The sequence below is a fragment of the Mytilus edulis genome, chromosome 4, assembly GCF_963676685.1.
Source record: "Mytilus edulis chromosome 4, xbMytEdul2.2, whole genome shotgun sequence".
Classification (NCBI taxonomy): Eukaryota; Metazoa; Mollusca; class Bivalvia; order Mytilida; family Mytilidae; genus Mytilus; species Mytilus edulis.
Window position 1 is genome coordinate 6,097,965 of NC_092347.1, and position 25,529 is coordinate 6,123,493.

At 33.7% G+C, this 25,529-nt stretch overlaps 2 protein-coding genes and 2 long non-coding RNA genes across 5 annotated transcripts in view; 2 read left to right on the forward strand and 2 right to left on the reverse strand.

Annotated features, from left to right (window-relative positions):
* Positions 1-659: 659 nt before the first annotated feature.
* On the reverse strand, positions 660-2,147 carry LOC139518810 (uncharacterized). The gene is made up of 3 exons (XR_011663461.1): positions 1,514-2,147; positions 1,018-1,139; positions 660-727 (listed from the first exon to the last, which is right to left on the reverse strand). It is a non-coding gene; the product is annotated as an uncharacterized lncRNA (long non-coding RNA).
* Positions 2,148-3,835: 1,688 nt separating this feature from the next.
* LOC139518363 (uncharacterized) lies at positions 3,836-5,457 on the forward strand. The gene is made up of 3 exons (XR_011663321.1): positions 3,836-4,470; positions 5,046-5,143; positions 5,384-5,457. It is a non-coding gene; the product is annotated as an uncharacterized lncRNA (long non-coding RNA).
* A 4,897-nt stretch (positions 5,458-10,354) lies between these two features.
* Positions 10,355-14,651, forward strand: LOC139518640 (accumulation-associated protein-like). The gene is made up of 3 exons (XM_071310117.1): positions 10,355-10,369; positions 10,989-12,975; positions 13,153-14,651. Exons 1-3 carry the CDS (start codon positions 10,355-10,357, stop codon positions 14,649-14,651), a joined length of 3,501 nt encoding a protein of 1,166 aa, XP_071166218.1.
* A 39-nt stretch (positions 14,652-14,690) lies between these two features.
* LOC139518811 (S phase cyclin A-associated protein in the endoplasmic reticulum-like) overlaps positions 14,691-25,529 on the reverse strand; it is a 72,847-nt gene continuing 62,008 nt past the window's right edge. The window contains exons 27-30 of one of the 2 annotated variants that reach the window (XM_071310396.1): positions 22,791-22,982; positions 18,636-18,681; positions 16,283-17,553; positions 14,691-16,170 (exon numbers count right to left, since the gene is read on the reverse strand). In XM_071310396.1, coding sequence (XP_071166497.1) covers positions 17,453-17,553; positions 18,636-18,681; positions 22,791-22,982 — 339 coding nt within the window. In that variant the 3' untranslated portion in view covers positions 14,691-16,170; positions 16,283-17,452. Of the gene's footprint in view, positions 16,171-16,271; positions 17,554-18,635; positions 18,682-22,790; positions 22,983-25,529 lie in introns of those variants that run through there. The other variant, XM_071310397.1, reaches the window with a different exon arrangement.

The window sequence follows — 25,529 nt, forward strand, 5'->3', positions numbered from 1 at the left end:
AATCCGTTTGTGTTTGTACATTTGTTATTATTTGTCATGTTCTTCCATTTTCTTTGGCATATAACTAATCACCCAGAAGGAATTAAGAGAAAACAAACTATTCCAATGTCCAAGTCAACATTTTGAAATAAAAAAATTAAAAAGAAAAGTAGAAGACGAAAAGTCGGCAATATTCACACCGCATTAAAAGAAATCTGCTTACCATTTGATTTTTTTCTTAATACTGTAAGATCTTTTATGCCAATTAAGATTTTCGATAAATTTGCATTTTTAAGTTCTTTTTTACAATATGAAACACAATAATACTTTTAAAAGCACATATTATGCAAATGTTGTACTGCATTTTATTTATTTGATTCATATTTAAATTCAAATGATTTGCATAACATTTAAACAATCAAAACCTTCATATTTCCTTGGTTTCAATATCTGGCAGCTTATGTCCTTTTAAAGGTCGAAAATGCATCGCCATGTTAACCAGAATACGTTTTCCAAAAATAGGGGACATGCACGCCACTTTTAGAAAATCATTTGGAAATGGGAAGGATATAACGGATGCTTGTTAGACAGATTTGTGAATTTCACAGAAACAGCGCTTATGTTAGATGTTCTTTGTCATGCGCGTCTGAAGCCATGTTTCTAAATAAGGTGAACTTTGATTTTTCATTCTCTTTTATTAATAAAAAATTTCTGGCAAAACCATTCTTCTGTCTTCTGCTTTTTATATCTGAAAAAAAAAATCATGGCAAAGAATTAAAAAGGCTAATATTTTCCAAATAATCATACCAAGAAGTATCGTTTACTGTACCATTATATATCTATATATTTCCATATGATTGTTTGGGAGAGACCCGTTTGCGCCACAACCTTTTTCTCCAATGCTTTTGTTTTTGCCAAAAAGAGGTATAAAAAGTTCATTGGTTTAAATACAATTACAGATAAGATTAATTGGCTTATTGATTGAATTTATATGTCTTGTGGCAAGTATAATGCATAATTAATTCTGGGAAAACTTACCGTGGTATTCCTCTATATTCCTAAACCTTTTATTGACTGTGCTCCGGATTATTAGATTTTTGTCGTTTCTGATATTCCTTGTCCTTTTTCTTGTCAAACAATCGGTACCGTATTCTGTAGATCTTAAAATAAACAAGACTTCTTTTTAAAGTCGTAAAAAAAAGATTATCAGTTTTGTTTTTTATATACAAGTTTTTTTTGGGAAAGATGTAAACTTAACAGCTCATATGGTTTGCTCTCAAACAAACACAATCCTTCAATTTTACGATATTTACAATAGTTATTTAGCGAGGAAAGAGTAATTGAGCAATGAAAAAGGGTCTAAATACTATAAGTAAAATCATGGAAGTAATATTGAAAGTAAACATAATACTTCCATGGTAAAAACTAACTTCTGACTGGACGATACGATAACCCTTTGAAACTGTGCTCAATTGTCAACATTCTTCTGTTTTACCTTGTTAAGTTATCATTAACATTCTTCATACAGACTTACCAGATGAACAAGAGGCCAACAAAAGCACCCTTCTGGTTGAACCTGCTCTACTGGAGTTACATTGTCGTCATTGACAATAATGTCGTCTGCTGTCGACGGCTTCACTACAGACGACAGGAATCCAGACATTTTCACAGGAGGACGGACTATAGCATCCTTGGTTTCTGTCAGTCTTTCATTCAAAGAGACATTGTCTGTTTTCATTGTCTTGGAGTCCGTTATTATGTGTCCGGAATCAATCGGTAATAAGGAAGATTTATTTTCATTTGCAACTTGTTTTACAACAAAAGCGCAATTTCTTCTACACTTAATTTTGTTTTCAACTTCATCATTAGTTAAATCTTCCATATAGCGGTTGTAGTTAGTATTCACGAAATCATGAAGCTTGAATGAAAAGTTTAGCCATTTTGATGGTACCTCAGTTGCAAAGCTTTCGGCGCCTTCGCTCATTTTTTCGGCCTCTGTATTATTTTGTAATCTAGTCTGAATATTGTTGTCCGTATTTTCACTGTGTTCTTTCTGCTCATCGATTTCGGAACATTCACTTCCACAATATGCGATTTGAAAGCTCATGACTGCTGCAAAATGAACACCGTCGTACAACAAAGGTTTGCAGACTATCTATATAGCCTAAGCAACAACAATCTTGCAACGTCATCATTCGTTTTATGACGTTCTGTCATTATTTGTCTTTTCTAACCCATGTTTTTGTTTTATTAATTTTACTTCACTTTTTGCTCGTATATGCTTGGTTGTAAAGCTAAATCTCTATCCATCACGATTTGTTCGTGCCAAAATATAGGAGGTTGACCAACATAGATACGACACGTCCATCTGCTGGTGTTAATTTAAAAGAAAAGGACTTCATAATACTTTGTATTTTGGTATGTGATTTCCACTTGCACATGGATTGAATTAGATACGTCCGCGTTGAAATAATAAAGTACAGGAAAGATGAAACATTTTTACATTTCATGAGGCAAAAAACAACAAATTTCATTTTTGTTAAATTATTTTATGTACAGTGAACGTGGTTTGAAGAAACCCAGACACTGATAATCGTACCTTTTGAAATTGGAATAATTAGAAGAAGATGTTCCAAACGACATGCACGCGTATGTATTAGACAATCTCCCGCCATTAGTTGACACTTCACTTCATCAGACATTAATCACTTTCATTAAAATTATACTTTGTGTGCAAATGTGCTGTAGTTAAATCTGCTTTATGGTTTCTTTAATTGTTGCCATGGTCTGAAAATTATTTTTCAGAGTTTTTTTTTTTTTTTTAATGTTTTTTAGAAAGTCATTTACACAATTTTGTTTGAGGTAAATAGTATACATATATATACTATAGTGCGGTTATTTTACAAAATTAGACACAGGAGTCACTTTAAGTATTATTTGAAAATATCGAAAAATACAGTTCAATGAGTGTTATATTTTATTTAAAGAATGTTCTCACTGAGTCAGTTCGCAAAAAAATTTTCTAAGTTGTTACTATATATAATGGCAAATATGTTGGTCAAATTTCGTTGCGTTTCGAATCCAATTCATCTGTCGTTTTCGTATTGAAAATATTTAAGTTTAGTAAAACTATTATATTGTAAAGACAAATATTTTATTGAAAAGGTGAATTTGTTACTTCATAAAAATAGGTTGAACTTTTACAAAAAATCGAATTAGAAAATAATGCAGCCATCTCCGTTATCTTCTGAAATATCTTTGACTGGACATTCTCTCTTCTATTACATATTTGTATAGAGTGCTTGTAAAAACATGTGGAAAACATTATTTAGATAGTCTTTAAATCGTGATTACTCAAGAACTTATCCATGAATATAGAAATGCAGATTCCAAATAAATTTACAGCCGATTACATTTGAGTGTGTAAGGAAAGGTAGAATCATTGGTTAGCTTGCTTGTTAGCTGGACCGCGAAGTCATTATTAGGTAAGGTAAACTACCTCCTTAAAGAGTAGACTAGTCAGACAGAAAACCAATCTATCTGTCTATAAGACTAGACTACTTCGAAAGGAGGGTAGTATACCTTACTTTATAATGACTTCACGGATCAGCTAACAAGAAAGCTCCAAAAAAAAAAAAAAAACCAACCCATAACTTAATTTGTGTGGTGTATACATACATACATACACTTCACTCGAAGTCGGTAGTCCAATAAGTATTTGATAACATTGAAAGTGAAATTTATTTAGCAGAAACATATCGAAGATACAATACGGATGCCAAAGTGTTGTGCTTTGAGTAATAATGACCGAACGTCATAAAACGAATGATGACGTTGCAAGATTGTTGTTGCTTAGGCTATATAGATCTATAAATAGTCTGCAAACATTTGTTGTACGACGGTGTTCATTTTGCAGCAGTTATGAGTTTTCAAATCGCATATTGTGGAAGTGATTGTTTCGAAATCGAGGAGCAGAAAGAACACAGTGAAAACAACATTCAGACTAGATTACATTGTCAAAACAATACAGAGGACGAAGAAATAGGCAAAGGCACCAAGAGCTTTGCAACTGGGGTTACATCAAAACGGCTGAATTTTTCATTCAAGCTTCATGATTTCGTGAATACTAACTATAACCGTTATATAGAAGATTTTACTAATGATGAAGTTGAAAACAAAATTAAGTGTAGAAGAAATTGCGCTTTTGTTGTGAAACAAGTTGCAAATGAAAATAAATCTTCCTTATTACCGATTGAGTCTGGACACAAAATAACGGACTCCAAGACAACGGAAACAGACAATGTCTCTTTGAATGAAAGACTGACAGGAACCGAGGATGCTATAGTCCATCCTCCTGTAAAAATGTCTGGATTCCTGTCGTCTGTAGTAAAGCCGTGGACAGCAGACGACAATCTTGTCAATGACGAAAATGTAACTCCAGTAGAGCAGGTACAACCAGAAGGGTGCTTTTGTTGGCCTCTTGTTCATCTGGTAAGTCTGTATGAAGAATGTTAATGATAATTTAACAAGGTAAAACGTAAGAATGTTGACTATTGTGCACATGCAGTTTCAAAAGAAATAGTTTAAAATAATATGAAATGCTGAACACTATAAGTTATAACGGGAAGAAAAAAAAAGCGAACTGGGACTACAAAAATTAAATTATTAACGGATACAGCAGATTCAACTGTTTAAGCCTGCTATTTGTTTGGGATACATGACTATATAGCTGCAATGTTATCTTTCCGTACATTTTGCTGTAATGGGTAATCTAGGAAAATGCTTTGAGAGCAATGAATCCAGCATTTGTTTGAAATTATACTATTACCGCATTGCATACATGCAATGTAAACTTTTGATCCCCGTATTGTTCACTCAGAAGTTAGTTTTAGTTATAGTATTTCGACCCTTTTTCATGACTCAATTGTTCTTCCTCGCTAAATGAATGTTTCAAAGAAAACCATATGAGCTGTTAAGTTTACATCTCTCAAAAAAAACCTTTATATTTTCAAAACTGATAATCTTTTTTTTTTGCGACTTTAAATTGGAGTCTTGTGTATTTTAAGATTTACAGAATACGGTACCGATTGTTTGACAAGAAAAAGGACAAGGAACTTCAGAAAAGACAAAAATCTAAGGATTAGGAATATAGAGAAAAACTACGGTATGTTCCAAAATGAATTACGCATACTACTTGTCACTGGAAATTTAGCATACAAAACCAACCAATAAACTAATGAATCTTATTTTTAATTGTGTTTAAATCTATTTCCTTTTTATACTTCTATTTGGCAAAAAATGATAATGGGTAATACGTAATGGTACAATATACGATATTTCTTGGTATAATAATTTGGAAAATACTAGCCTTTTTAATTCTTTGCAATTATTTCTCTTTTTTCAGATATTAAAAGCAGAAGACAGAAGAATAGCTTTGCCTGGAATTTTTATTAATAAAAGAGACTGCAAAAAATCAAAGTTAACTTTATTTAGAAATCATGGCTTCAGACGCGCATGGCAAAGATTATTTGGCATAAGCGCTTTTTTGGTGAAATTCACAAGTTTTTCTAACAAGCATCCGTTATATCCTTCCCTTTTACAAAAGATTTTCTAAACTGAATAGGTGTGCATGTTCCTCATTGAAGGAAACGTATTCTGGTTAACATGGCGATACATTATTTACCTTTAAAGGGACATTAGCTACGAGATATGAAACAAATAAGAATAGGATTTTGTTTGTTTCAATCATTTATTAAAGTGAAATAATAAAATAATAATCTGCTTTTAGCAGCTATTTGGTTAAATTTGGTCGAAAAAAGAAAAGAAACATCGATGATGAACTATTCACTTTCAAGTGAATAATTCGACCTCATTGAAACCGTATTCCTGTTACCCTCAATTTAAACATGAACTAGAGATTGATTGCGCATATATTAGTCGTATAAAAAAGAAAAGAATGTCAATGTGACCGTCGGCAGTTTTCGGAGGTCATCTTGATAGATTACTATAAGGCGTCTAGTCTTAATACACACTACATCTTTTTTTATCTCATCGAGTACATGTATTTTTTTTACTATTTCAGGCTTATTGACTGTATATACGTTTTAGCATATTATAAATCATATATGAGAATTTGAGTCAAATCGGTAAACAAGAATTTGACAGCTAATGCCCCTATGCATACAATACAGTTTTAATACAACGATGATTTGTTTTGCTAAAATTTACATACAAGCCATTTTTCACCTAGCAAATTCAAATATGGATATAGTGGGTACAGAATATTGGATGGCGTTGACAAAAAAATATAGAATTGTATTAGAGGGATCGTTTGAGATTTGTACTTCAATATATAAATTGAGAATGAAAATGGGTAATTTTGCAAAGAGACAACAACCCGACCAAAGAGCAGTAAACTGCCGAAGCCCACCAATGGGTCTTCAATACAGCGCTTAAATCCCACAGCCGGAAGCGTACTTCAGCTAGTCCCAGTAAACAAAAATGTGTACTAGTTCAGTGATAATGCATTGACGTCATACTAAACTCCAAAATATATAAATGACCTATAAATATATATTTGAAAGTCGTTATTTATAATTTTACATTTGATATTTAGTTTTGTCAGTCTCAAAATCATACAAGAAACATATACCATAACGATGATTATAACGTTGTTTATCCTTTATCAGCTTCCAAGCAAGGACCGAATCTCATAAACTCGGCTATCAATTAAACGAAGGACTTCGGGAAAGTTCGGAGAGCCGACAACCTTGCTTCGGAAGTTGATCCTTTATATTGATTATTGATTAATTGTTGTGTTCGCTAAACACTGGAACGTCCTTTGGCGAATATTTCGTTCACATTTAGGACTAATACAAATTACAATGACATAATGGATACGTCGGAGATAATGCCTTGCAATAGGTCTGTCCAGAAACTCTCAAATAATTGTAGCAAGGATTCTACTTCGTGCGGTGAGTGTGGCATTTTTCCTACACGGGGTATCGGAGTTTCCATCCCCGTTTCGACGGGACGTATTTATAAATCCCGCAATTTCCAAACAGATTCACAAGAGGGGAGTTATGCGTGAGAAGGCAGTCAAACCAAGTAAAAGGCTAACTGGAAGACACAATGTAGTTATTGACTTTTTTATTAGCTTTTTTTTTCTTCATATTTTTTATATCAATTTTTAATCAAATTTTATTATTCGTATTTATAATTTCAAACATTAAACTCGAATCTGAAAAGTCTGTGTTCGTTTAAGTAGATAACAGACTACATCGTCAGGAAATCGCAAATTATTGATTAGAGTATAATTGTTAACTCTGCAAATTCTATAGCCTAATTGTTTCTCTATATTTAAAAAAAATACTGATGATGTTTTAATTTAACTTTAGAATCCTTTTTGGGAAATAATATTGCGCTAGAAAGTTTTTTTGTTATGGAAGCAGTGGGCTAGTAGTCAGTAGCAGGTTCCGAAGTATCGTGGAAAATACGAAGATTGTGTTCAGATTTCTATTTTGAAAAAAATAGTTTAGATTAAGAATTAATCTTTTTCGCATGGCTATTGCTATACAATGTACGTTCTATTTCTCTTTGGTTAAGATGCTCTTAATGTTTTTTAATAAGTTTTAAATTTTCAAAATGAGGCATGCCTTCAAAACCAGGTGCTCCGAAGGGCGCAGCTTTATACGACTGCAGAGGTCAAACCCTGAACAGTTGGGCCAATATGGACACAACATTCAAGCTTGATACAGCTCTGAATTTGGATTGTGGTCAAATTCTTGACATAATATGAGTTTCTGACACACAAAAAAAAGTCAAGATCTTACAAATCTATTATGCAATAATGTGCAATTAAAGATTTCTTCTTCAAACTTTTCAAGAATTTGGAATTTGAGAAATTTGGAAAAAAAAATTGAAAACTACTACCACCTCCCTTTTTTTGCAATAAGTCCAAAACCTGACATTTCATTATACATGATATACAAGGGAGGTAAATCCGAACATACCAAAGATTGTATGTTAACTGTTTTTGGATTACCTCCCTTACACTGCTTTTAAATTGTCCATTGACTAGAAAAACCTAGTTTCCCCCTTTTTTTTGCCCCTAATTCCAAACCATTTTGAGCAATAACCCCCCAAAGTCATTACTAACCATCCCTTAATGGTATGGAAACTTGTGGTATAATTTCAGAGAGATTCATAAACTTAAACACATTTTATTGTTTGAAAACTACAAAAATGCTTATTTTGGGCCCTCTTTTTGGCCAATAATTTCTAAACTGTTGGAACCATAACCCCCAAAATCAATCCCAACCTTCCTTTAGTATTATTAAACCTTCTGGTAAACATTTATAGAGATCCATATACTTAATCTAAAGTTATTGTCTGGAAACTAAATGCGTCTTCGGACGACGCAGACGACGACATATAAGACGCAAATTTTTTTTGCGGTCGTATAAAAATTAAAAAAAATTGTTCTCCAGCATCACTGAAGAGACATTTATTGTCAAAACAGCGCATCTGATGCAAAACAAATGAAAAAAAGGTAAAGAAAACATACATGTATGCTTAATTCGATAACACATTCATTGTAAAAACAACTACTCAACACATAATGAACCTTTTTAATCTCAATAGCCTCGCTCAATCATTGAAAGGATCGCTTTTTGATATTGTGTGATAAACAGAAATAGTAATTAATCATAGGTACATGTACCAACAAAAACTGAACAACCAAGTTAAAGTAAAAGTTTCGGTTACTTGAGCAATACTGTGAGCTGGTATAGTCTTTCTCTTGACCAGTTATTTTCCTTAGGTTTTCGCTGTCCCCATTATTTTATGTACATTTCTTCCAAAAATTTTCTCTCACTTGTGTTGTATACACATAACTGAAGTGAGTTGAAACTTGAGTGAAAAAGATTTGTGGAAGATTTGATGAGGACAAGAGCAAAACTCAATTTTATAATTTTTGAAATGTTTCTGGTCTTCTGTGAAAAATATAGGTGTATGTAACAGATTTTAACAAGAGAAATGTATGTATAACTGAAAAATTATTACACCAGGGTTTTCGATATCACAAACTAGTCAAAACATTTACTAAATTAAATATCATCGGTATAAGGATATCATTCGTAAATATAGCTCAATATGCAGACTTCTTATACGTTCAGGTATTTCACATCCAATATTTTATGGAAATATTCCTTATAAAGCACAAAAATGACAGTATTCACCTGAGAAGCTAACAAAACCTTTAAATAGAATTATTCAGAAGGGATATAGTTACGATACTGTTGTACAAGTCATTAAAGATTGCATATGTTGGCATTAATATTGATTCACTTATAGGGTCTTTGCATCGGAACTAAACACATTTATTTAAAAACCAGTTGTTGGCATGACACGGGTTATGTTCTTCTCATATATTTAATGATAGTATGATACTAAACCCCTCACCGGGAGGATTGTGCCGGATATTCATATGATGAAGACATAATCTTTCAATCAGTTTAATGGAAGTCTGGAGCTGGCATGTCAGTTAAGTGCTAGTAGTCTGATGTTATTCATGTATTATTTTCTTTGGTTACATCTTCTGACATCAGACTCGGACTTCTCTTGAATTGAATTTTAATGTGCGTATTGTTATGCGTTTACTTTTCTGCATTGGCTAGAGGTATAGGGGGAGGGTTGAGATCTCATAAACATGTTTAACCCGCCACATTTTCGCGCCTGTCCCAAGTCAGGAGCCTCTGACCTTTGTAAGTTTTGTATTTTTTTTGATTTTATTTTCTTGTGTACAATTTGGAGTTTAGTATGGCGTTCATTATCACTGAACTAGTATATATATTTGTTTAGGGGCCAGCTGAAGGACGCCTCCGGGTGTGGGAATTTCTCGCTGCATTGAAGACCTGTTGGTGACCATCTGCTGTTGTTTGCTCTATGGTCGGGTTGTTGTCTCTTTGACACATTCCCCATTTCCATTCTCAATTTTATTCAAGTGTTTCCAAAATAACCTGCATGATGGCTGTCTGCCCGACTCAGTTAATTTTTTTCTGAAATTGGATATATGTTTGGACTTTAACTATATTTAACACAGACACAATATTCTAAGGAAGCGGATGGTGTTATTTTTCTTCATAAGTCAGAATGATTTAAAGAAAAATGTAGTGATCTGCTGTCAGTTGAGAATCATTTATGCTCTTGAAACATCATCTCAAATTCTAATGGTGTTAAATAAAGCTTGACATGAACAGGATACTGCCTAAATACTTAGTAGATATCAACTATGATAGACAGTATGACCTATGTCCTCTTCTGAAATAACCATTACAGTCAACAAAAAATACAGCTATAACTAGACATCATTGAGATGGGAGACATCTCTGTGGGCCTTCTGTGGTAAAATTATATGTATGGATAAGCTGATATGAAGCACTTTTTTTCAAAGTTATTACATAATCTTATTATGTACTTAGAGTGATTTTATTTCATGTTTTTAGGTGAAGTTATGTTTGGCAATTTAATTAGACTAATAAAATTCCTGAACTTACTTTCATAGTATAATAGTGATATAACTGCATGGTTTAAATCCCTTGGTGACCACTAGGTGACTTATGAATATATGGATTGAATTATAAACCTTAAAATCATAACAGTTCTCAAGATATAGAGAGGACATGATCTGTACCATAGAACATGGGGTTGTCAACTGAAACCAAAGTTTTTGACCTTGACCCTTAACCTAAGAAGTTGTACATACATTTAGACACAGTATAAACTTTAAAATCATAACAGTTCTCAAGATAAAGAGCAGATACTATCTTTACCATAGGATATGGGATTGTCAATGAAGCCAAAGTTTTTGACCTTGAACTTTGACCTAGGAAGTAGTACAGACATTAAGACACACTCTCTGGTGTTGGTTAACTTACATGTCAAGTATAAAGTATGAAATTATAAAGGTTCTCTAAATATATACAGCGAACACAATTTGTTACCAATAGACAGACAAATTGATCACTAATGGGCAACCCACCACTAAGCAGGGCACTGAAAACCCACATTGTTACGAATGGACAGACAGATTGATTACTAATGGGCAACCCACCACTAAGCAGGGCACTGAAAACCCACATTGTTACGAATGGACAGACAGATTGATCACTAATGGGCAACCCACCACTAAGCAGGGCACTGAAAACCCACATTGTTACGAATGGACAGACAGATTGATCACTAATGGGCAACCCAACACTAAGCAGGGCACTGATAACCCACATTGTTACGAATGGACAGACAGATTGATCACTAATGGGCAACCCACCACTAAGCAGGGCACTGATAACCCACATTGCTACGAATGGACAGACAGATTGATCACTAATGGGCAACCCACCACTAAGCAGGGCACTGATAACCCACATTGCTACGAATGGACAGACAGATTGATCACTAATGGGCAACCCACCACTAAGCAGGGCACTGATAACCCACATTATTACAAATGGACAGACAGATTGATTACTAATGGGCAACCCACCACTAAGCAGGGCACTGATAACCCACATTATTACAAATGGACAGACAGATTGATTACTAATGGGCAACCCACCACTAAGCAGGGCACTGATAACCCACATTATTACAAATGGACAGACAGATTAATCACTAATGGGCAACCCAACACTAAGCAGGGCACTGATAACCCACATTGTTACGAATGGACAGACAGATTGATTACTAATGGGCAACCCACCACTAAGCAGGGCACTGATAACCCACATTATTACAAATGGACAGACAGATTAATCACTAATGGGCAACCCACCACTAAGCAGGGCACTGATAACCCACATTGTTACGAATGGACAGACAGATTGATTACTAATGGGCAACCGACCACTAAGCAGGGCACTGATAACCCACATTATTACAAATGGACAGACAGATTAATCACTAATGGGCAACCCACCACTAAGCAGGGCACTGATAACCCACATTGTTACGAATGGACAGACAGATTGATCACTAATGGGCATCCCACCACTAAGCAGGGCACTGATAACCCACATTGTTACGAATGGACAGACAGATTGATCACTAATGGGCAACCCACCACTAAGCAGGGCACTGATAACCCACATTGCTACGAATGGACAGACAGATTAATCACTAATGGGCAACCCACCACTAAGCAGGGCACTGATAACCCACATTGCTACGAATGGACAGACAGATTGATTACTAATGGGCAACCCACCACTAAGCAGGGCACTGATAACCCACATTATTACAAATGGACAGACAGATTAATCACTAATGGGCAACCCAACACTAAGCAGGGCACTGATAACCCACATTGTTACGAATGGACAGACAGATTGATTACTAATGGGCAACCCACCACTAAGCAGGGCACTGATAACCCACATTATTACAAATGGACAGACAGATTAATCACTAATGGGCAACCCACCACTAAGCAGGGCACTGATAACCCACATTGTTACGAATGGACAGACAGATTGATCACTAATGGGCATCCCACCACTAAGCAGGGCACTGATAACCCACATTGTTACGAATGGACAGACAGATTGATCACTAATGGGCAACCCACCACTAAGCAGGGCACTGATAACCCACATTGTTACGAATGGACAGACAGATTGATCACTAATGGGCAACCCACCACTAAGCAGGGCACTGATAACCCACATTGCTACGAATGGACAGACAGATTGATTACTAATGGGCAACCCACCACTAAGCAGGGCACTGATAACCCACATTATTACAAATGGACAGACAGATTAATCACTAATGGGCAACCCACCACTAAGCAGGGCACTGATAACCCACATTGTTACGAATGGACAGACAGATTGATCACTAATGGGCAACCCACCACTAAGCAGGGCACTGATAACCCACATTGCTACGAATGGACAGACAGATTGATTACTAATGGGCAACCCACCACTAAGCAGGGCACTGATAACCCACATTATTACAAATAGACAGACATATTAATCACTAATGGGCAACCCACCACTAAGCAGGGCACTGATAACCCACATTGTTACGAATGGACAGACAGATTGATTACTAATGGGCAACCCACCACTAAGCAGGGCACTGATAACCCACATTATTACAAATGGACAGACAGATTGATCACTAATGGGCAACCCACCACTAAGCAGGGCACTGATAACCCACATTGTTACGAATGGACAGACAGATTGATCACTAATGGGCATCCCACCACTAAGCAGGGCACTGATAACCCACATTATTACAAATGGACAGACAGATTAATCACTAATGGGCAACCCACCACTAAGCAGGGCACTGATAACCCACATTGTTACGAATGGACAGACAGATTGATCACTAATGGGCATCCCACCACTAAGCAGGGCACTGATAACCCACATTGTTACGAATGGACAGACAGATTGATCACTAATGGGCAACCCACCACTAAGCAGGGCACTGATAACCCACATTGTTACGAATGGACAGACAGATTGATTACTAATGGGCAACCCACCACTAAGCAGGGCACTGATAACCCACATTATTACAAATGGACAGACAGATTAATCACTAATGGGCAACCCACCACTAAGCAGGGCACTGATAACCCACATTATTACAAATGGACAGACAGATTAATCACTAATGGGCAACCCACCACTAAGCAGGGCACTGATAACCCACATTGTTACGAATGGACAGACAGATTGATTACTAATGGGCAACCCACCACTAAGCAGGGTACTGATAACCCACATTATTACAAATGGACAGACAGATTGATCACTAATGGGCAACCCACCACTAAGCAGGGCACTGATAACCCACATTGTTACGAATGGACAGACAGATTGATCACTAATGGGCATCCCACCACTAAGCAGGGTACTGATAACCCACATTATTACAAATGGACAGACAGATTGATCACTAATGGGCATCCCACCACTAAGCAGGGTACTGATAACCCACATTGTTACGAATGGACAGACAGATTGATCACTAATGGGCATCCCACCACTAAGCAGGGTACTGATAACCCACATTGTTACGAATGGACAGACAGATTGATCACTAATGGGCATCCCACCACTAAGCAGGGTACTGATAACCCACATTGTTACGAATGGACAGACAGATTGATCACTAATGGGCAACCGACCACTAAGCAGGGCACTGATAACCCACATTGTTACGAATGGACAGACAGATTAATCACTAATGGGCAACCCACCACTAAGCAGGGCACTGATAACCCACATTGCTACGAATGGACAGACAGATTGATCACTAATGGGCAACCCACCACTAAGCAGGGCACTGATAACCCACATTATTACGAATGGACAGACAGATTGATCACTAATGGGCAACCCACCACTAAGCAGGGCACTGATAACCCACATTGTTACGAATGGACAGACAGATTGATCACTAATGGGCAACCCACCACTAAGCAGGGCACTGATAACCCACATTGTTACGAATGGACAGACAGATTAATCACTAATGGGCAACCCACCACTAAGCAGGGCACTGATAACCCACATTGCTACGAATGGACAGACAGATTGATCACTAATGGGCATCCCACCACTAAGCAGGGTACTGATAACCCAATGTAAAGTTTCATCTTTCTGACTAAGAATAAAAAATATACAACAGCAACTTATATATTATTTTAATGACAAAACTCAAAATGCAGACAACAAATAATGTTAATACACAACAAATTGTAATGATTTTATCACACTCAAAAATTCAAAATAGTTATTGTATACACAACCATACACCTTCAGAAACAAAACAAATTAAAATCAAACATAGATTTGGCCATCTCAATAGTTTTCTGTCTTTCAGTCAATTGAAAGAGAGAAAAAAGATACAAATATGTGTCCAAATTGGGCAAAACTTCAAGAGTAGACAACTCATATTTGTTTTCATCAGCAACTCTTCAAAAATTCAGATAAAAGCTTGTGTTGCTGTGCATCAACTGTTATAGATATTATAAGATTTGGGAGATGGCTACTTTTCATGACAAAATTTCAGGGCTCTGTTTTGTCACATGGCTGCAAAAAAAGCTGATTTTTTTTTATCGACAAGGGACTGTAGATTAAAAGCATTGAAAAAAAAACTATCTGAAGTCCCATTTGGATCTTATTTTCAGAAATGTGTAGGACAGCAATCCAAAATCAATGTTAGCCTTTTTCTGCCAGACACTAAAGATTTAACAATAATAGTACGGTGACAAATATTATCTACAAGCAGACAGGTGTGTTGTCCCTGATGCAATGTGTAATATGACTGCATACATCTGTTGTGTGAGGTTTTCAAAATAACTATTTAAAGCTTCAACACTGCACGATATAATGGAGTATTGTTTCCATGTCAAAACAAATACAATGTACACTAAAATAAATACATCAACAATAATAAAGTGTACCTGCATAGTTTGGTAGAAATTGAAAAATGATGAATTTCAGTTTCAAAATTTTACAGGACTTTGTTTTGTCCTGCCATTAAAAAAGGACTATGAGATATCTATTTGGAGATTTTTGACTAAAACATTAAAATCAACAAAAATCAATTTATACATAGATAAGCTGAGTCAAGATTCGATGAAAAATGAGTTCTTCCTAAATTTTTAATATTTTTAAAAGTTACCTGAAGTCAAATGATGTTATAAAAGCTCAGATCATTTAGAGAAGTCAATGACATAATTAACATTTCAGTCAAAATGACATGGAAATCTTATAAAATGTTCAAATGCCCATGATGTGAGTAAATAATACAGTTATGACTGATGAGAAATACTGCATACTGATACAATACAAAAACAATAGTTTACAATCACCCTAAATAACAAATGGTTTTTGATGAAAATATAAAATGATGTATAAAATATCACAGTTTTGGTTTTCCTTATCTTACAATACTTTTTTTTCTTTGTACAGTAATTTTATGTATATATAGTCAAACTATATTACCACAATGATTTTCTGTAAACATTCATTACACTCATCTTCAAAACAGGTTTCGAATAAGATACAATATACTACCTCAACATTTGACTACATTTTCATTCTGGTTTCACCCTATTTGGTTCCTCTCTCATTTCTTTTATATATGGCACTTCTTATACACCTGGGGCCAAGCCCAGTACATGGCTAAGGACAGAGAGAAGTGGAGGCAGTTTGTTGTGGCCTTATGTCCCACTTGGGATGAAGAGGATAAGTAAGTAAGTAACTTCTTATACATTTTTTTGTACATTGTTAAAACAACAAATTTCACTATATCACTATATCACACCCCTTAAAGCATGCAATTTATACAAGTCCTAGATACAATAAGATATTATGGTTAATGCAAAAGGAGAGATTCCAATGATTTAGGAAGGGGCGTTTCACCAATTTTTCCACCTTTTCTTGTGGTAGTATAAAGAAATTGGGCCTGGGTCACCAGATGTAATTTTGAAAAAAAAGTACAATGCTCATAGTTGCAAAATTGAGTAATTGTTTGTCACTCTTTTAGTGAAGACTGTTTAGGGTATATGGTCAAGTCATTATTTTGTTCATTCAATAAGTGTTGCATGTAATCAATATAACACTATTATTATAAATTGAAATTACCAGCCAGTTATTCAAAACATTTTTGAAAGAACATTTTCTACAGAGACCAAGTAATGTCAGAAACTAACCTTTCGCTAGTTGAGGTAGAAAGAAGAGTGAATTAAGAACAGTGAGATTCTGGGAGAAAAAACAGGCCATAAACAACCATATACTGGAATGTTTTGAAAATGATGAAAAAAGTGACAACTTCTATTCAATAACAAAACATAGTAAAATAAACATACAAGAAAAATGTGTACACAAAATGGATTTCAATTTTAAAACAAAATAAAGTTTTAGGTTGCAAATATAATGGTCAAAATAAGCTAAATTTAATGCAGACCACAAAAACATAACAACCTTACTGATAATAAACGTCCAGAAATTTGAGACAGATCATGACTTGTTGCCCTTAATGATGTGAGCTGAAAATCCTTTTATTGTGGTTACACTACGCCTTGACAAACATACCAGCTTCTCTGTATCTAGATCAGCTAAACATACCAAACTCTTCCTATCTAAGGAGGAATTACATCAGTAATTTAAAGATTACAATGTGTATACTCTGGCCTCAATGAGACTGTATATGTTTATGTTTGTCTAGGTTTTAAACACAATCAGTCCCATCTATGTAATGTCAATAGAGGGTGCTCAGTTTTAAGGGCTAAGAATTATCACCTTTATATTTCTTATAGAAATAATCACATAAGGTAGCTACAAGCATTAACAAGTCTTAGTAGCAATTGTGAATAACTTCAAAAGTTTGGATTATTGATAATTCTCAGATATTTTGTAGTTACACAATGCACTGAGATAGTTTATGAGATTTTGAAATATTCTTGGGCTGTGGTCCATTGCTCCATAGGGAATCTGCTACCTAGCACCATTCTTTGGTCTCCTTCCTTTGCCTTCTCTTTTTCTGAAACAAAAACAAAAAGCTTATGAACATATAAAAACATTAAAACGTTAAACTAGATTGCTTGCGAAGTCATAAATTATACCTATTTTCGAAGATGAGATAAAAATCAGAAATTTTCTTCAATAATTCTTCTTTCTACATTCCAAAGAGACTTCTTTAATATTATCTCAAGTAGTTATTAGCAAAAAACAGTCTTGCATATTTTTTAACAAAGAGTCAGACATAAAATCATTGTCAGTCTATGTTTGATTGATGGTATACCTGAAGGAGTCTCCACCTGACAGGTATAACAGCTGTTTTGTTACCTGCCCAGGTACATTATTTACCTAGGGATTACCTCCCACTTATAACGGCTCCATGCAGTGATTAAAGAACTTGGTGAGGATTACCTAAGATTACAAACTATTTTCACTCTTCTGTTTTGTTTGTCGTGTTAAAATAAAATATATCACATTCACTTTTGTTGGTCAACGTGAGACAGTTGTGAGGCTTAGTGGACAAATTAAACCACTATAGTATACCACAGTCGATCTTTTTCAATAGTAATTGAATGAATCTTGAGTTAAATTTAAATTTAAATGATTTTGATGACTTAATAATATGGTTATTATCATGACAAAGTAAATAAATTTGATCAATTTATCATACCTTGTACAATAAATAACAAGAGTTTGAATTTGATTGGAATTATCCACAGATACAATTAAATTGGTTTCCTAGGTCAACAAATATTCTGACCACAATTAAATCTCTAAAAGAAATAGTGTTTCCGTTTCTGATTAGGGAATATTGTAGCTTGCAAAAGTATGAATTATTCGAAATACTAAGGATTTTCTTATCCCAGGCATAGATTACCGTAGCTGATTTGGCACAACTTTTTGGAATTTTTTGGTCCTCAATGCTCTTCAACTTTCCACTTGTTTGGCTTTCTATCTTTGTGATCAGAGCTTCACTCATGAGTCTTATGTAGACAAAACGCACGTCTGGTTTATCAAATTATAAGCTTTGTACCTTTAATAGCTATTGGCATTGTAATTGAAACATTCTATATGTATGTTGAAGATTTACAAACAAAATATTACCTTTCTTTGTAGATAATGATGACTGTTGATTTTCAAGCTGCTTTTCCTAGAAAAAAAAAAGGTTTTATGTAAAAAAAAAAAAACAATCTCAAAAAGAAAATGACACATATACTTCAACCTTTTGCTCTACAACCATTCTTTATTCACAGTGATGTTTTCAGTAATAGACAAAACCATGAAAAATTAGGCTTTTCATTAAAACTAAATACTGTTATTGCTGTTTTTTCTATCTGGGTTTATCTGTAAAAGGCTGTCACTAATACACATTTAATTAATGAAGCAAAATAACAAAATATATTTTTCTATTTATATTATTTGAACTATACATATAGTGGAACACTTTAACTTTTCTAAGACGATACAGGACCATAAAATAGTCCATTACAATAAATGACAGCAGTTCCCCCTCCCTTAGAAAAAATCCCTAGTAAAAGCAGTAAGATGTAAAAGGACAACAATTAATAAACCAAATGTATTTTACGCCTAATTAACCTTTTTTTTACATCATTTTCAATTTATTTGGCATGAAAGATCTTGTTGTTTCTGCTTTTTCAGCAGATTGAAATTACTTATTTCAGCATAATTCAATATTGACACCTATGGACACAAGCTGGTGAAGATAGTCTGTATTCATTGGCTAACCTAAGAATGTCTTTATTTGCATATCTTCCTAACCCATTTTCAGGTTAATTGTTACAAACTATTTCAATTATAAACAAACACAAATAGCTCTTTATTTCAAAGCAAACTTGGATTATTTGTGCAACCGATTGAAAATATCTGACAATAATTAGACTAAGAGAATGTTATATGAATTTTCCTATTTGTTTAGCCCCCTACCAACAATTTTTCCAGACACTGTCACACCAATATTTACATTCAGCTTCCGATAAATCCAATAACTTCAAACATTTGGACAGTTTTCTGTCTTTGGTTTTACTTCAATTAATTTTAACTGTCATAAAACAAGCCTAATTTTGAATGCACTTAGTATAATTTGTATGTCAATAAAATTCCATTCATAAAAGTTTTATTTTTCAAACTGCTTTAATGTTCAATAGCAAGATCAAATCACTTTGTAAACAAACAAATTATGATACTATGTCTTCTGCATTTTTTTCTCTTTGAAACAATAGTTATTTTACATGTACATGCTTTATCAAGTTTTCAACATAGAAAAATTTCAAAGAAAAAAAAATGAAAAGTAAAACCCAAATAGATTCCGCATCTCCTTAAAAACCCTTTTTTTGTACATATATTAAGCAACAGACAACAACAATTTTTTACTACCATATAAATTCCAACTACCATATAAATTCAATATTTCAATATCGTTTATTTTTTTGAATCAATATAGAAACACATATATAAAGCAACTACCGTACTCTCATCTATAAATATGAATATGAAGATATGTTTTGAGAAGTATTTTTCAATAGACTTTGACTTGTTTAACTGTGCACAGTATAATAGTCTGGGGGATGTAGAGCTTTTAAGTAGTGGTATAAGTGGCACTTGAAACTGATTACTAGTTTTATGTTTGGCAGTCGGTTCCTCAAGTTGACACCTATCAAATTCTAATTCCAAAATAATTCTAAAATATCATACATAATCATAAAGGTTTGTTTTTACTAGTAGTACTTGAAAAAAGTAATAATTACTTTACTATTACAATAAAAGAGAGCTCTATGAATTACTTTTTAAAGACCTCACAGTACTATGGGTCTAATAACGAAAAAACATTAATCAGGAATGACTAATTTAACAAAACTGAATTGTTAATTAAAAATTGTGAGGTTTGCTTTCCCACATAAGGTATGTTTCAATGAGGGGTCAGTTTAACTGTAATTATTACTGCAGATAGTTTTTTTTAAATTTCATAAGAACTTCTGTACCAATGTTTAACAGAATAAGATAAAAGTTCAAATTGAAAATGGTCCTCGATGCAATGTTAGTCTTTTGGAATTTAATGGCACTTGAACATTTTGATGCATGTATACAAATTGATGAATTTAAATCTTATCGCAAGGCCACTCTAATGCAGTATTTCCGTAAAATGTTTCAGACACTACTCAAGAAGAAATAATTGTATTGAAATATGAAGATCCACATCAATACAACTAAATTTGACTTATGTAGCTATGTGAAATCTGTCATTTAATAAATAAATATTTAAATTTCTGGATCAACACCCGACCATACTGAAACAATTTAACTATTAAATAATATTTAAATCTTATTCATAAAATGTTTGTCCCATTTATGGATAGAATTTCATGTTAGTAAACAATAATGTTCCCAGCATCGTTAAAATTGACCACAAAAATCAATCTTTCAATAATGAAATAAAATTTCTCAAATCAATGCATCACTTAACTGGATTGAAAATTAAAATAAACCACCTGTCCATTCACCCCTATTGAGTTGGTCAACAAAGGAGAGGATACCAGCCGCAAGAGCCTATTTGTCTCATTAAACAATACCTTTTATCAGTCTACCTGAGCTAGGGAGAAAATCTATAACCCAAAGTACTGGGATGAGAGAATATTGTCTAAAGACAATGGATATTTGTATGAGCAAGGTGCTGAACGAGTGCCGTTTCTTTTTCACACTTAATGACATGGTAGAGGGCTGATATACAGGAAGCAGGACTATTATCTCCCTTTCCTGGAGGGATGCTGAAATCATCAATATATTGATGACAGGAAGTTGACAAAAGATAAGTAAACATGCCAGTGGGAGCACACTGTACACAAACAACTTTTTCAATCCTAATCATATTTGTGGCGGCTCATGTGATGTTACTGTCCAAGTTATTAAAATGTCAATCCTTAATTTCAAAATGTAATTCACTTTCAACTTCAAACTGAGAATCAAATGTCCAAATCGTTAAAATAAAGATAAAAGAACAACGACCATACCTGTGTCTGACAAATAGCTCATAGCATGGGGTAAAACTAGACCAAAGAAACTCTTCTGTCTTTTTAATTGAGAAACATTTAACCAATATTGAACCTAACTTAAACCAAAGGAACCTGTTTTTTATTCCAATCTTTCAGCAACAAAATACTAAATATTTCTGAATAAAGATAAGATTTTTTCATTTCGAATGATGTAGCTTGTATGAAAGATGTCTAAGGCTTCTGGCTCTCTCAATCAATTAACCTTGGTTCTGGTCATTTACCCAACAATCATCTTTTTAATTTTGATTATTATTTTAATTATGTCATGCAGAAAAGTCAAATATATCCTTAATCCCTGTGAAAATGATACCACTGATGTTTGTGGCTATGAATTTTTCTTCATAATTACTGACTGCATGCTGCTGGACTCATAAATTGACTGTAATTATAAGAAATAGCTGAAATTTCTTCAGTCATTTAATTTACTTAATTATTTCTATAATTATACTGGCAATCAAGAAAATAATAGTGTGGTTAAGAAAAGTGACAAAAATTTAACCTAAAGAACTTCAAAAGACCCTAATGACGCTCCAACTGCAACATCATTTAAAATCCCAGCATGCATTTCACCAGGAGCAAAATACAAAAAAACACAAAAAATACAGTTGCTCTTTCATCGAAATTTTTAGCATTTTACGACATGTGTTTGAAAAACCCCAGACATTTTATTATCATTATAATATAAGAATATACATGTCTACTTTATGTTTTAATCTGCCAAAGACATTGATATCAGTAGCCATACAAAGAGCCATCAAGTATAATACAACATCAATCAGTGGGGGTTAATCATCTTCTAGGCCAGAACTTGTGGTGTGGAGGACAAGTCACATGAGGAAAATCTATCTTTTATTCGGTTTTAACTATTCATTTCTAATGAGGTCACACCAGCCCTTTTTCTCATAAAAAAACAACAACATATTATTCTCGGAATATTATATTTTCTTATTTGAAAGTTCATTCAGACTATAAGTATGATTCTGTGGCTGGTTTCACAAAAAAACTTATGATAATACTCAGTCATACACATTTCAGGATATCTTTTAAATTTTAATTGTAAGATTTTCTTGCAAAAAGATTTGCCGGAGTATTCCCAAGTGTAAAGTAATTCTTTCTACTCAAAACAACAACCACAGCAATGGGGGTAAAAATGGTCTTAATGTATGAATCTGAAATATATACATATATATACCTCTATAAAATTGGATAACAACACACAACTAAGTTCTTGTTCTAGGATTTCTCTGTTGGATTGGTTGTTATAGCAGCAGGCTATCAATGTTGGAAACAGGATTGTGGTCAGTCTAGGATCACTGAAGTAATGGAATGGGAGGGAACACATTTGTTGTAAGATTGTTGGAGACTGGCCTGACTGTATCACAACCTGAAATAAAATGAAAATCATCAGGGAAAGCATATCTGTAATAAGATAAAAGTATGAGAATGTATTGACCTTAAGATTTAAAAAAAGTCAAGGTCACAAACATGTATGCGACCTTGACCTTTAAGTTTGACTTTATTCAACATATACCTTCTGAAGGGCACTTAATATTAACCCCAAAGGCAATATATTGCTGTTTTTTTTTTATATAAATAAAATACCAATGAAGATGTCATACTGACAATTATACTAGAACAATTTTCACCCACCCATAAAGTAAATTATATGTGATCTTGACGAGTAGTACTTCCTCAATAAACCCTCCATGGATACTGTCATAGATGATTATTTGTGTAAGAGTTACATAAGAAGATCAGTATATATATCAATGTCAGTTGTGGTAGATTGTTGAGTGCTATGTACTTGAAATATCTACAGTTTAAGCATCTGCACCATGTTGGTCTATCCATCAATTCATCAGCATAGTGACAGCATATTGCAATTTGATTTTTTTTATAATTCAAAATATCTTATGAAAATTGGAAATATGTTGTCACAACAAAACAAAGAAGGGGAAATGAGAAAGCACTGAATTTTCTAACAACATATATTATTTTGTGGTCAAAGATAATGATTCTGTAGTGGTCAAAGATAATGATTCTGTAGTGGCAAACTTTGAAAGTTTTGTTCAGAAATAACATGGGAGCCTTGGTTGAGTTGTGATCTTTATGGATTTTTAAAACAAAAGGGATGTTTGTGTCAAGTACAATAAAGACTGGATGCTTACAATTTGTTTCATCTGCTAAGAAATAAAAAAAAAAGTTGACCAAATTTCAATCTTTTACATGTACCTGCCTTTAGTAAACTTGACATTAGACTTAGTGATCTTAAAATCAACACTATAATTGAGAATAGAAACTTTGAATATGTCAAAGAGATAACATCCTGATTACAGAGCAGAATATAGCCAAAGACCAAGTTTGTTGTTTGGTCCCAATGTCTTTTACCCACTAAAGATTGGTAAATATCTGCTTTATTGCTCAAAAGAAATCCAGAAAGAATTCCCCTGGCTCCCCCCCAAATTTCAGTCTATTGATAGGAATGTGACATAGCACATTGAACAAAATATCAATAGGGTCTAGTTTATTCCAAGGGACTGACTCACTAAGTTTGGTGAAGGTTGGACATATATCCTTAAAAAAATATCATCCAGAAACAATTTGTTTGCCTTAATCTATGACTGGCGGACATAGGGACCTAAAAATTAAAAGAGTTCTTTATTTTTTCATACGCATTATCAAATCCAAGTATAGCTAAATGTTGGAGACATAATTCAAAAGAAAAAATTTGGAATTCAAAATCAGTTTATCAAAAGCTGTTGTGACCTTGACCTTTGACCCATTGTTTTAAAATGTATAGTTCCTACATTTCTGGATCCTATTGATTGTTCCATTGTATAAATATGCTTTTTCTAAAAAAAAAATGTTTAACTTGAATCTGATTAATAAAATATGTTCACACTGAAAATTAATAGGGATATTCATATCATGGTGCTATCCTAAAACCAGATTGTTATAAGTTGGACATTTGTCAATAAACACCTGAAAATAAAAAAATTCACTTAATTCCAGTCTACTGTTGAAGTTGCAAGTGAGGTCATACAACAAGGACTGAATGACAAAGCTTCAACAGAAGCTTCCTTCACACAAAATATGGTTGACCTAGAAGAAAACATGTACATAGGTATTCCTTTTTCATTACAAGCAATAGGTAAAACCTTTTAGATATTCAGTGATATTTTTTTTTCTGATATCACATAAACTGAGTCATCCTACAAAAAAACTGCAATGCTAAATTAAAAGCTAAATAATTAAAATGTGTTGCAATAGCTTGAAAACCTACTTAATTTTCATTTTTATACAATAAAATATTTATGAGAAATGTGGTTTTACTTTAAACTATGTAATATAGCAAACTGTTCTGATATTGGGGGAGCGTCCACAAATTAATACCTTATAAAGTTTAGGTGCCATCTTACTTTCATGTAGACAGAATCAAACTATAAATAATTTGGTGAAAACATTTATAATGAAGCAATAAAATAACTTGAAAGAAAAACAAATAATCAAATTATTACAGATAATCAGAATTTGTAATTTACAAACATTCTGTGCTACCTTTAGAATATCTGATGTAAACTTCAAATGTAGAACTAATTTGATAGACTCATTAAGACAATTTCAAAATCAAGGTTGCATAATGAACGCAGAAAAAAATAGACAAAACAAACAATTTCAATATACCATCACCATGGGTTTTCTACCTGTTTCCAAAATAATATCACACAAAACGTTAAATGAGGAAATTGACTTAACAAGAAACTTCTGATATACCACATGATTTGACAGTTTGAATGTATGATGAATTGCAGGGGGAGGTAACCCTTGATTTGCTCATTGTTGGAGGTCAATAAACAGCAGATTTGCTCACAGTGGTAACGTTATGTAAAGTTATGATATTCTCGTCTACTGCTGGGCTTACTGTAGAGAT

Coding starts and splice junctions, on each gene's coding strand:
- LOC139518640 (XM_071310117.1), top strand. Junction 12,976..13,152: donor GCAACCCACCACTAAGCAGG/GCACTGATAACC, acceptor ACAAATGGACAG/ACAGATTGATCACTAATGGG.